The 13287-nt window shown below is 49.0% G+C and overlaps 1 protein-coding gene across 1 annotated transcript in view; it reads right to left on the bottom strand.

Annotated features, from left to right (window-relative positions):
* Positions 1 to 11336, bottom strand: part of VTCN1 (V-set domain containing T cell activation inhibitor 1) — a 68775-nt gene extending 57439 nt beyond the window's left edge. The window contains exon 1 of the mRNA XM_084757205.1: positions 11217 to 11336. Within this exon, the coding sequence (XP_084613331.1) occupies positions 11217 to 11248 (32 nt within the window). The 5' untranslated portion in view covers positions 11249 to 11336. The remainder of the gene's footprint in view (positions 1 to 11216) is intronic.
* Between the last annotated feature and the right edge of the window lie 1951 nt (positions 11337 to 13287).

The following is a 13287-nucleotide window of genomic DNA, read 5'->3' as shown; positions in this document are numbered from 1 at the left end:
TCTTAGGTCACAGACTCTCTGGCTGCTCCTTTCTCTCTCTCCCAGAAATCAAGCCACATACCCCTACAGCTTTCTCAAGAGCTGACAAACAGTAGGTGCTGCGACCCTGCAGCTCTCACAGAACTGGGTCCCATCCTCCTTTCTCTTTGCTGCTGGAGGCAGACGGCCACCCTCCATATCCACACCAAAGACTGCCGCCCTCCATATCCACACCAAAGACTGCTGCCCTCCATATCCACACCAAAGACTGCCAACCTCCATATCCACACCAAAGACTGCCACCCTCTGTATCCACACCAAAGACTGCCAACCTCCATATCCACACCAAAGACTGCCAACCTCCATATCCACACCAAAGACTGCCAACCTTCATATCCACACCAAAGACTGCCAACCTTCATATCCACACCAAAGACTGCCACCCTCCATATCCACACCAAAGACTGCCACCCTCCGTATCCACACCAAAGACTGCCAACCTTCATATCCACACCAAAGACTGCCAACCTCCATATCCACACCAAAGACTGCCACCCTCCGTATCCACACCAAAGACTGCCACCCTCCATATCCACACCAAAGACTGCCACCCTCTGTATCCACACCAAAGACTGCCAACCTTCATATCCACACTGCTCAGACTCAACATGGCCCAGAGTGACAGCTAGATTCGTTGTTGCTTCTGAGACAGGGCCCTGGCCACTCTGTATGGGGCTGGTTGTCCTGGAGCTCTCTCTATAAACCAGGTTGGCCTCTAACTCACGGAGATCTTTTTGCTTCTGCCTCCCAAGTGCTGGGATTTAGGATATGTATCACCACTCCCAGCCAGAGCTAGACTTTTAACAGTCCCTTGCTGACTTCTACGCAAATTGGGTCACGTGATATGAGCTCATACCCCCTGAAAACCTATAAGAGCACGCAAACGTCTTGATTCCCCGGAAATGAAAGGTTGGACTTTCCCTTCCAGGGAGTAGCTCAAAGCTCTAATCCTTCCAGTCCTTGAGAAATGAGGGAAACTGAGGGGCATTGAAAATGCTTTCCCTTCAGGATGACGTCATGCTACCTGTGATGGCCATTTCGGCTAATGAAGTTCTTCCTGAGACCTGAAGAACCCGCCCACTCCAGGCAGGATACTGTAACTGCCAAAAAACCACACATGCAGGGTAAATGAATCTTAGCTTTCCGTCTACACCTACAAGACCTGTATATGTACCAATGGTTGCTATCCTTTCCTATGCCCTAGTAACTCTAAGGTGTCCTCATGGATGCTAATAAGCATAGTTTTAGAGGATTGCGTTTTCGTAACATCAGGCTCATTGTAATTGTTTTTTTTTTTAAACCTCTGTATAACTCTTCAAACCTTTAGCACTGATATTCATAATGAATGCCACAGAGACATTTGTGCTAGTTTAATATGCTGAAATTGTGGCTGTTATCGGTCAAAAACAATTGAGCAGCTAGCTATGGTGGCACACGGCTATAATGCCAGCAACTGAGAGGTTGCAAATTCAAAGGTGGGCTGAGCTACATAGCAAGGCCCTGTCTCAAGAAAACAAAACAACAGAAACTCAAACAAACATTCCTAGCCCTTTGCAGTTTCACACGTCCAACCCGAACGCCATTCATTGCTTCCAAATTTGCTTGACTGCGGAACTCTTCTGGGGAAAAACTTTGGTTGGTGTCACTCTGGGAAGAGCTGTCTTAGGTACACACACCACCCAGTGCCCAAGTCACTTGGACCCAGATGATGCTCACATCCAGCTAGACACTGGGTTGAGTAGAATTGAGACTTGTGAAAAAGCAGCAGGGGGAGCTCGCACCGGGCCTTGAGACCAAGCTTTCCGGTGGAGCCGGGCCATTGTGGTTAGGGTCTAAGGGTGTCCTCCAGAGGATGGTGTGTTTGTTGCTGTTACTGCTTGGGGGGCCTGGCTGGTGGATTGCTGGGGGAAGGCCATTGAAAGCTCTCTTTTATTTTCCTTCAAGATGTGAGCAAGTTACATTCTTATGTTCTTGCTGCCATGGACCGAGCTGGGCCAGCCATGGCGGAAACCGTGAGCCAAAATCAATGCCTGCTGCTTTAAGCGCTTCCATTAAGAGTTCTGTCAGAGTAATGTCGAAAGTAACGCCTACCACGGTGTTTTCTAACGGGGTAGGAGTGCAAAGACAGATTACCATCTACGGCTGTGCCTGCTGCAGCATTAAGCAAAAATTCTGCAATCGTACAAATGCCTGCAAATTTAATTTTAATAACACAAATGTTCAATATGTAGAGCAGACTATAAAAGAGTTCTCTAATCGTGACAACTATTTAGAAGTATTTGTAGTTTGGCTTTAAAAGGGAAGAAACAGCAACGAAAACAATGATTGGTCCCAATGATTAGTCCGTGGATGACTTTGGGGTTTGTTTTGATTTTTCTTTTCAACATTTCCTTAAATGTTACCATTGTATCTCACAGTGAAACGAAATCACACATTACGTGGGATAGTAAAAACACAGGTACTATGAAGGGGGAAGTGGTAAAAGTGGGGGAAGGCTTTAATTGGGGTGGAGGAGACAGTAATACAGAGGGAGGGAGAGGAAAGAGAGAAATAGCACTAAGGGTATTTTTAAAGACATAGAGAAGCTATTATTTTATAAGCTTACTTAAGCACGCATGCACACACACACACGCATGCACGCACGCACGTACGCACGCACGCACGTGCGCGCATGCACACATGCACACGAGTTATACCTCTTAGGATGATAATATTCCAGCAGCCATAAACTAACAAAACCCCTGGTGCCAGGCATGGGAGACCCCCCTTTGATTCTTAGTATGGGAGTCCAAGAGACTCCAGAAAAGTGTAGGCAGTTTCCCGAAGGTCATAGGTCATCTGTACTGAGAGCTGTTATAAAGACAAGCAAGAGAGGAAAGGAGCAAGCACTGGACGTGGCAGCGTGAGGTGACACGAGGCACTGACAGGTGTAGAATTTTGCTCGGGGGCGGGGGGGATAAAAAAAATCCAATGGGAGGGAATCGCCACTGAACAGTGAGGGTTTGATAAGTGCTTTATCAAACCCAGCTTGCACAGTTGCCACAGGATTCTATGGTATCAGCTTAGCAACCAAGAGAATAGCACCCAAGGTCACATGGCTAGAAGGCAGTGTAAGCCAGGAATGGACAGACGGGCTAGTTGTACTGTGTTCAGAATCACCAGGGTACCAACCAGAACCATCCCTGTACACCAGTCATGCAGTAAGTTTGCTGAGGAGAGAGAGAGAGCAGGGTGGCGTGGGTAGCCCGGTTACGAGGCTGAGAGACAGTTTTTCTTTTTAAGATGGAAGATCCTGACATCTGGGCTGTGTGTGGACTGGGGCGATGGAGATGCAGAGGAGATGGATGGCAGCTGCTAGAGAAAGCATGCAGGAGCTGCACTGACGAGAGAGAGAGACAGGGAGCACACTGAACGGACCTTTGACCCTTCTGGGTAGCAGCACTGTCTATCCTGAGGCCAGAGGAAAGGGCATCCGCGAGTATGGCGGCTGGGAAATGGGTGAAGGACTACCTGCCTCCTAGTTTCCATTTTCTCAGTGAAGGATAAAGCCAGGCAATTATCTGAGACCCAGGTGGGGAGAAGGGCTGGCTTTGTAAGAGGACTGAAGAGAGACAGAAGAGACGAGGTGTGCGGAACGGCCCTGCTGGGAGCGCGAGCGCGAAGAAAGCCCAACTAGACGTCAGTGGGGCCATTCAATGCCCCCCCCCAGATATTACTGATGTTGTCTCTCGAATCTCCTTGGTTTTTATTCCATGAAATTTATCATTTTAGATCTACAGAAAAAGAAGGAGAGGAAATTTTTCTCCTGTTACTGTCATGCTAGGACAAGCGGAAGTGAGCCGGAATCTGTGCTGCATAAATCTTGAAGTATTGTTGGCTTGGGGTTTCAAAAAGTGAATATAAAGCCAAACAGAACCAGGCTTCTTATCTGTGGAAACTCAAGCGTTTGCCCTCACTTTTATCAAGACCCGCCCATTAGTCTTTTAAACATTTCTTAAGGAGAAATGACATATGATAATTGACATCGTGTGACGTTTTTGTCCATCTGGACTAAACCTCTGACCTTTTGCTGGAGCATCCTGGGCTTGAGGAGGAACCGTTTTGCAGGGCTCTGTGAGCCGGGGTGGGTATCGGAGGCACCGGAGGGACTATTGAATGTGGCTCGCTGGGCGTGCTCCAGTTCAGTAGATCTGGAGAGGGCTGCGTGTGTGCTTTTTAAAAACAGCTCCCAGGGGTCCACACCTGGAATGTTGGGGTGACTGTGGCAAGGTATGTGGTTTCAAGTCCATCCAGTTCAACATCTCCAAGGGCAGAGTTCTCCTATGTCTCATGGAGCAAGGACTAAAAGGAAGACGTCTCAGATCCAGCAAAATCTAGAACATTCTAGACACAAAAGCTCTTCTTGGAATGATCTTGACCTTCCTCCAAGTCACCATTTTTCTCTTAAAACACAGGGAAGCAGGATCCAACCAGTTCTAGCTCTGCAGGACAAGGGGGGTCTGCCATTTATCAATCCAGTCAGTTCTCACATCAACCCTAAAGGCTAGGAAATGATTGATATCCAAGTTACCTGAAGAGTAAGGACTAAGAGGTTGACTAGCTTACTTGGGTCACACAGCAAGAAAATTGAAAGATGGAGGGGCCAGACTAACTCCCGTGTTTTTCCTTACGTCAAGGGCAAACATGAATGAGGAGTGGGATGCTCAGGTCTGAACATCCCTGATGGTTGGGTAAAGCAATCTTAGGGCGACAAGGTCACTGGTATTACGGGACTTTACAAGTGTCTCTTTCTATGGTTCTTTAACTGCATAACCCAGGGGGAGCTGCACACATTATTTTGGGTTTCCGAAGCTCTGTGCTATGTTTAGCATCTAGATCAGTGGTTCTCAACGTTCCTAATAATGCTACGGCCCCTTTAATACAGTTAGTTCCTCATGGTGTGGTGACCCCCAACCATAAAATTACTTTCCTTGCTGCTTCATAACTGCAATTTTGCTACTGTTATGAACCATACTGTAAATACCTGTGTTTTCTGATGGTCTTAGGCAACCCCTGTGAAAAGGTCATCCAACCCACCCCCGCCCCCCAGCCAAAGGGGTTGCGACCCACAGGTTGAGAACTGCTGGAGAGTCTTCTGCCCCTGGCAGCCACTGGCTACTGAGAACGTGAGTGTTTGCCAATGTTGGTGTGGGTGCTGCCTCAGTGGCAGGAGATGGAGCAAATTGGTTGGGAGGAAAATTATCTGTATAACTCAGTAGAGAGCGCGAGTTAGGAAACGTGCGTGTTCCTGGCATTAGCTGGCAGGGACTCAGTCATCGCGCCTCAGTACCTGCAGCTATGAAGTGGGGACAGGAGCGTGAGGCGGTTCAGCTAAGTAAGCATCACAGGGTGCTTGGTCATTGGCCCATAGCTCCAACTGTGTTCTGGCCGGCGTTGCTTTTGTTGCGGGAGCCTGTGCAGGACAGCCGTGCACTTAAAGTAAAGATGGGACAGAGTAAAAAATGTTCTTTCCATAAGGCAGTCCTCTAAAAATAGTTATGTGATTAATAAATACACCTAAAAAAAAGGACATTAAAAATGCCCTGACGTGGCTACATTATCTCTGTGGAAATGACAAAGGCCTGGGAAAAATATTCTCAGCTCTTTTTACATGACCAGAGATAACATGACATATAAGACCAGGTAGATTCCCTTGCTACACTTGCCTTTGCTTAAACTAACTATAAACGTCACCTCATGTTTTGCTCACTTTAATAATAAGGATAAAAAGCACTTTCTTTGTACTACCTTGAGCTTAAATGCCTAGAGTCTCCTGGTTATCCCGATACATCACTCCTTTCGGACATCTTTGATCCTTGGAGACTTAGCTTCCCTTCCTGGACATTCAGTATCAACACTATATCATTGGAAGGTGTAGATGCTGAGCTGGGCACACACACAGTAGGGCTGGGCACACACACAGTAGGGCCTCCCACACTCACCTGGAAGCCCCGCGCTACAGTGTCTGGATGTTCAACTCTGCAGTCAGACATGAAATAATCTCACCCTCAAATCCTCAGGTTTAGAGAATGATTGAATCTCAGATTCACAGACAGATGTGAAAGATGTGACAGACTCGACTCCACCCCTCCCCTCAGAAAAAAAAAAACCAAAATACCTCTGTGAATAGAACGTTGTTAAAGTAGATTGTCTTAGGGAGTGGGGAGATGGCTCAGTGGATAAGAGCACTTGCTATGGAAATAAGAGGTTCAAACTCCAGCACCCATGTAAAAGTAAGGCATTCCCAAATGTTCCTGTAATCCAAGAATTGGGCCACAGGGGTGGAGAGAAGAGCAGATCTCTCAGGAGCTCCCTGGCCAGCCCACCAAGGAGGGAAAAAAATGAGCTGTGGGCTTAGTAAGAAACTGTCCTCGTTTGCTTTATACTGCTGTGATAAACACCTTGCCCAAAGGCAACTTGGTGGAGGTAAGGATTACATCCTACAGCTTACAGTCTACCTTAAAGGAAAGTCAAGGCAGGAACCTGGAGGCAGGAACTGGAGGCAGGAACTGGAGGCAGGAACTGGAGGCAGGAACTAATGAAGAATCACTAAGGATCGCTGTTGACCGGCTTGCTATTCGTGGCTTGCTCAGTTTGCTTTCATACACAACCCAGGACCATTTCCCCAGGAGTGGCACTGCTCACAGTGGTCTGGGACCTCCCACATAATTATTAATCAAGAAAATGTTCCATAGACCTGCCTAAAGGCAATCTGATAAAGGCAACCCCACAACCAAGATTCCCTCCTTCTGGATGACCCTAACTAGTGTCAAGTTGACAAACACCCCACATCTAATCACTGATAACCAATGATACCACTTCTGAGTCTTCTGGCTAAGATCAAGTATAAAAACTAAGACCAAAAGTAGAAGTGGAAACACCCAATGTCCTTTGGTCACGATGGCATGCTCGTGTGTGCACATGTGCGTAGGTTTTTATGGCAAGCCAGCCTTGTCACGGGCATTGTAGAGGAACTTGCATATGCTGAATATAGTAGTAGCTGTCATTTGTAGAACATTAGGATGTCAGGTACGTAATTATCACATGCCAGTCACACAACCCTAGCAGTTATGAACTGTCGTCAGCCCTATTCTACAGGTGGGGAAACTGACGCTTATAGAGGGTAAGCATCTTCGATTGAGCAGGGTATCAGTTCAGGCAGTCTAAAGCCAGAGCCCAGATAAAATAGGTTTCTGTGGGGATAATGGTTCCCTTCTTCCTGACCAAAAAAAAAAAAAAAAAAAAAAGAGCATGACGAAGTTTCTTTGTGAGGAAAGCAGATGAACACCGGGAACAGATACTCATAAGCAAGTCTGACTGGGAGCATAAAGGGGCAATTAAGGTACCTAGAAAAAGCCAAAGGGGTCCTCAAAGCTGAAGAGACACCAGGACCGGCTGTTGAAGGAAGGCAGAGGTGGGAAGGATGTGTGTTCAGGTGATACCCAAGTATTCATGGGGCCCTTCAGTTTAATAGGCTCCAAGAGATGAAAGCTGAACTTGTCTTTTATGCTCTCTGTGGGGTTTGCAGTGTTAACCTGGTCAAGGCTGAGCTCTGCTGGGTGAGACTCCCCAGGTGAGCTTACATGGTGCTGCCAAACATTTTGTCTGATTGTGGAGCTTGAAATCGGAAGGCAAGGATGATTAAGCAAAGGAGGCTCTGGGAGTCTCCTTCATCTGTTTTAGCTACTTTCATGTGATAAAGAAATACCCATTTTTTTCCTTCTTTGGACATCTCCATCTGTCATATCATCTTCTATAACTTCAGATAGAATACAGAGGTTTCATAGAGCCCAAGGCTTTGATGGCCCATGAAATCTACCCTGCTGATATTTGTGATTTCTCCGTTCTGATCTCTCCACCTCTCTGAGCATGCAGCCTCTCTCCACTTCCCTTCTCTGCGTATCCCTAAACGTCAGTGTTCCCTTCTCTCTACTACTGGCCCCTTTGTCCTCCTATGGGCTTTCCTTAGGAGATGCCCCCATGCAACCGAGCATTTCCTGCCTGACAGCCGTTGACACTCACATTGAATCCTTAACCCTGACCCCTCTTAGTTTCTTTCCCCGTGTTTTCTGGGCCTTTCTTATCATCATCTGATGGTCCGGGGGGATCTCAAACTAATACACACCAAACGTACAGAACTCCCTCATTGTATCTCTTTCCTTCAACCCACTCTGCCTCATCCAGGGTGAGGAAACTCGTTCCAGGATCTGCCCTTCATCCATCTCCTCATCCTCTGCTACCCTGCATCCATCTCTCCTTCAAGTTCCCTGAATCCCTTTCTCATCTTCACGTCTCTACTATCTTTCTCTGTTCCTCATCCTTATCGTTCGGACAGCAACTGCCTCCCCCCGCAACTGCTCTCATCGCCTCCAGACTTCTGCCTACCTACGGTGAAAAGTCAGGTTCTCTGTTGGAGAATCTCTGAGAGCCAATCACCAACAATCACTGGTCCCTAGCTCCCAGTCTGGTAGATAAGGCTTCGTGTGACCTGGTGTCACCTCCCTGCTCCATTCCTCAGCATGTTTCAGAACTTACCTTGTGATGGTGTGACTAAGTAGCAAGCAGCTTTCTGTGCTGGCTCTAGAGTTTTAGTTTATCCAGTACGTAGAGTGTCTTTCTCACTCCTTTTAACTTGGTTCCTACTAACTCATTTTTAAAAGAAGCCGTCCAGATATCTGCCTCCGGAAAACTTCCCCAGCGAATTATGCAAAGAAGGGCTCCCATGGCATCCTGAGCCTATCGCCCCATAACAAACAAATGACATCTTTGAGAATCTTTCTTTATTGTGAGGCCATACACTTGTCAGCATCTTGGTCGTCTTTGTCTCAGCGCCTAATGCAACACCCAACGGAGAACAGACACCCTGTTATATTTTTTCACTAGAACATCCACCCTCACACGAGTGATCCCAACCTCTCCACCCTCGGCCTCCAGGCAGCACTTGACAAATGCTCCATGGGCTAATGCTGGTTCTGTGAACCGCCATGATGGTAGGAGAGCCTGCATCACACAGCTCTTCGTGTGCCAGGACAGTCTACCCCCGGGAAGCATGCATCCAGAGAGAGAGAGAGAGAGAGAGAGAGAGAGAGAGAGAGAGAGAGAGAGAGAGAGGGATTGAAAGGATTAAACTCTCTATTAAGGGAGCAGTATGTTGGGTCTGCAGAAGACGGCAGGCCCTCTCATGATCTATGCCCTGGAACTATTAATGAAAGGCGTTACTATGAATAAAAGGGATTATGGCAAAGGGAGAGGATTGTTGGCACTGAGCGAGGATACCAGGTTTCCTCAAGTGGGTTCTGTTTGTATCTAGAGCAAAGCTTTCCGGTCCCACTTCCTGTTGAGGTGAGCACAGCCCCCACCTTCACAGTCTGTCATCCTTATGGTTTGCCCCTGTTTTGTTTTGTTTTTTTGGCAACTGCAACATTTAGATGGCGAAGAAGACAACCAGGGCCAACAAGAAGAGCCTCTGTTGATCCCTAATGGCTCTCTAAACCTTAGAGGGTGGGGGACCCACATTTTGAACACCCACCTCTGGCTGACGCTCCAGCAAAACCAGTCAGGCTGGTTGTAATGCGTTAGCAGAAAGCCCACACTCCTGTCCTTGGAACAAGAGACACTTGTGTGCTGTTTCCCATCCTGGGGATCTAAGCTTGGGTGATGGGGGAGGCAGGTCTTGGTGGTTACAGAGGCAAGCATCCCAGAGGGTTTTTAGAGGTGGTGGGGTGGGGGTGTGTGGGGGTGGGTGGGTGTGGGGGTGGGTGTGGGGGGGTGTTAAAGCTGCCCCACCCCTTATACACATAGCCCCAGAGCCCTGAAGAACTGACTGATTTGTCTGAGGTGCTAAGCAACCTTCACAAGAGGTAATGAGATTCAAGATGCCAGCAAGGCACCTGTGTACAGCAGGGGGGAATGGGTGCTTGCAAAGTGCCAGCTCCCGGTGACATTCACACAGGCTGGGGGTTCTGGATGGAGATGGTGGCCACCTGTGGCTCCTCTAGGGAGCTGGCCCAGCAGTGAGGGAGGGGTGCTGCCCAGACCCCCCTCTGCTGATCCTGCAGAGCCTCTGTCTCACCCCTTGCTGAACAAGAGCCAGGGCGATGGAATTCTGTTTCAGGGGAAAGCATTTTCTGTGGGATGCGATGTTCCCTTGGTGTCTTTACCGACTTTTCATTATTGGCCACTTTCCTTCCTACCACCTCATTCCTCTTTTCTCTCTCTCTCTTTTTTTTAAGCTGGAAAAGAAGCATCAAAATTGGAAAACTGGTCCTTTAAATAACCCCTAGAGCCAGCCATGCATGTCTTGCTAAAAACTGTAATGAACTGGGACTAACATTGAATCACCACCTATTTCAAAGGTCGCGGGGGAGGCTGTCATTTTCCATCTCTTTCAGTCAGAAAGGTAAATGATATCCTGAGGCGTGGGGGGAAAGCTGGAATATAGCTGGGGAGCAAAAGGTTGCTTCTTTTTATTGTATTTTGTTTTTATTTGTAGGGATTTAGGCAGCGGTAGTCGGGTGTTGGTGTGAAAGTACAGAAAAATTCTACCCACAGAATAGAATCAAAGCTCACTTGCCTGCTCTATACGTGTCCTGTGTCCAGGCCACCACCAGCCCTGCTCTCCAGCACACCACCAGGCCCTGCTCTCCAGCCCACCACCAGCCCCTGCTCTCCAGCCCACCACCAGGCCCTGCTCTCCAGCCCACCACCAGCCCCTGCTCTCCCCTGCTCTCCAGCCCACCACCAGCCCCTGCTCTCCAGCCCACCACCAGCCCCTGCTCTCCAGCCCACCACCAGGCCCTATGCAGCTCCATGCCACAGCGTTGAGTGTGCCTGAATTCTCAGGAAAGTCCCTATTGTGGCACATGTAGTTTTCAGTTCACAGCTGCCATAGTAAGGATGAGCCTTCCATGACAAAAACACCAACCAGAACCTCCCCTGAGTTTGAGCAGGTGCCAAGAGGCTGTTGAATTTGGCTATTAACCTCTTCCTGCCCCAGTGCTAGATCCTGGATCGGGTGTAAGTGTGGTACAGCCCAGAAGTTCTTAGCACCTCCCCAAGACCCCATCCCTGCTCTTAATCTGGAGGGAGGGAGGGAAGGAGGGAGGGAAGGAGGGAGGGACGGAAAGATAATGAATTACCTCCAAAAGATGATCTGCCCCAAGGAAGCCATGGTGAGGGGAGAGTTCCTTCCCACAGTCCCACAGTGTGGGGGGCAGGATTCTGGTGAGTGGAGCCTGCCTGCTGCTGCCCTCCTAGGTGTTGTGACTCACACTGAGCTGCCTTGTGTTGGCTTTAAATAGTGCAGGCCGGGAGGGGTGTATGCAGCTGTGGACGGCTCAGGTATGAGGAAACAGCTCCCTGAAGCCAAGGCCCAGGGGTGCCTTTCCAGGCCCCAACCTGTGAGAGCATGAGGAGGAGTTTTCCAGCCCCCCACCTTGGGGCTTAAATTCATACAGGTCTTCGTCTTCCAACTGCACAAGGGAGAGCGAGGCACGGAGATCTAAGCTCACTGTCCAGCAGTTCCAGGAGACTACAGGGTGGCCCTGCAGGTGCCTGTGGTGCTGACTCAGACTAGGCCAGGTCACCCCTGATAGAACCTCTCTCTCTCTCTCTCTCTCTCTCTCTCTCTCTCTCTCTCTCTCCCCCCCCCCCCACCATCCCACCCCCGTCTCTCTCTAGCACCTGATCCTTGCTGGTGCTGACCCCACAGTAGGCTGGGTTGTCTCCCGTAGAGTGATTCTCACACACCTGACTCATGCTGGGGCACCACAGAGAGGCCATGAGCTGAAGAGACAACAACCCTAGTGTGTTACTCAAGACCTCGGACAAGGCTAGGTGGTTTCCTTTCAGAGAGAGAGTGGGGAGACCTGCTACCCCCTACCCCCCATTTCTTGTTGCTGTTTTGAGATTCCAGAGATGTTGAGGAGACATTGCACAGAAATTTGTTCAAGATGAATGGATTAGCATTCAGATTGTTTCAATGCTAGATGTCTTTCTCTCCTCTCTCTCTCTCTCTCTCTCTCTCTCTCTCTCTCTCTCTCTCTCCTCTCCCTCTCTTTCCCTCTCTCTCTCCTCCCTCTCTTCCTCCCTCCCTCCCCACCTTTGAGATGTGTCTCACACACTGTAGCCCTGGCTGGCTGGCTGGCTAACTTGAAACTCAGTGTGCTCACTGTGTAGCCCAGGCTACCCGATACTTCCGTCAATCCTCCTGCCTCAGACCCTGAGCACTGGGATTACTTCCTAGGATGTTCCCAAAGGAATACAGTTCGGCTCCTTCATGCTGTCTCCTCTACCCTCAGAAAGGGGATGTCCTCAATGGCAAGGCGACTTTATAGGAGAGGAACCCCAGGCCTTCTGCAGCTATTCCAGAATGGACGAGGGCCGTTTAGAACTTCCAGAGAGTGGAGCTGAGAAGGAGGGAGGACTGAGTGCCAAAAGAAGACTTCAGGATAGAGGGATATTTCACTGTGAACTGATCTCTATGATCAAACACAGGTAGGCCAGTTTCCTGGCGGTTTCAAGATAAACACTTTGCCTTTCTCTAAAGCATCTTACGGGGTTAGTGGGTTTAGGAGAGGTCATGTGCTTATTGGTTCCTTAAAATAAGCTAAGAGCAAAGTCCTGGAACCTATGAAGCGCCCAGGAAGATGGGTCCTTCCAGGGCTTGGGCAGCTGGAGTCAGTGGAGGCTGTAGTTTCCCCAGATCTATACATTCCGACCAGGGGCATAGAGGTCCCATCCAGCCGCTCGGTGAGCCCTAGGAAGAGTGACCTCACCGCCAGCACTCCAGTCACCATGTCGTCATGGCTGGCTACCCTGTAAGGAAGCTGGCCAGAGAAGGCACAGGCTATACAGTGGACACTGCCACAGCAGGGTGTAAAGCTGAAAGGCTGTCAGCCATTTCTGGAGAAGCAAACTGACACCACTCCAGTCCTGGCTGTGAACCTGGAACAGTAAACACAAATAATTTTAAAAAATGGGGAAGGGCATTGTGGTATGTGCACGTGTGTGTGTGTGTGTGTGTGTGTGTGTGTGTGTGTGTGTGTACACAGAGAGAAAGACAGACAGACAGGCAAGAAGTTTTGATGTCTCTCCAGCACTTGCAGGACATGGCACTGTTCCCTGTGACGCTCGGCTAATGCCCCTGTCCTGCCCCAGTCATCTTCACTATCCCGTAAGTTGGTGGGCATCTCTGTGGCTCTGTCTTCT

This window comes from Acomys minous (assembly GCF_964271855.1).
Source record: "Acomys minous genome assembly, chromosome: 14".
Taxonomy (NCBI): Eukaryota; Metazoa; Chordata; class Mammalia; order Rodentia; family Muridae; genus Acomys; species Acomys minous.
Note: the sequence above shows the minus strand (reverse complement) of the source record. Positions and strands in the feature narration are given on the sequence as shown.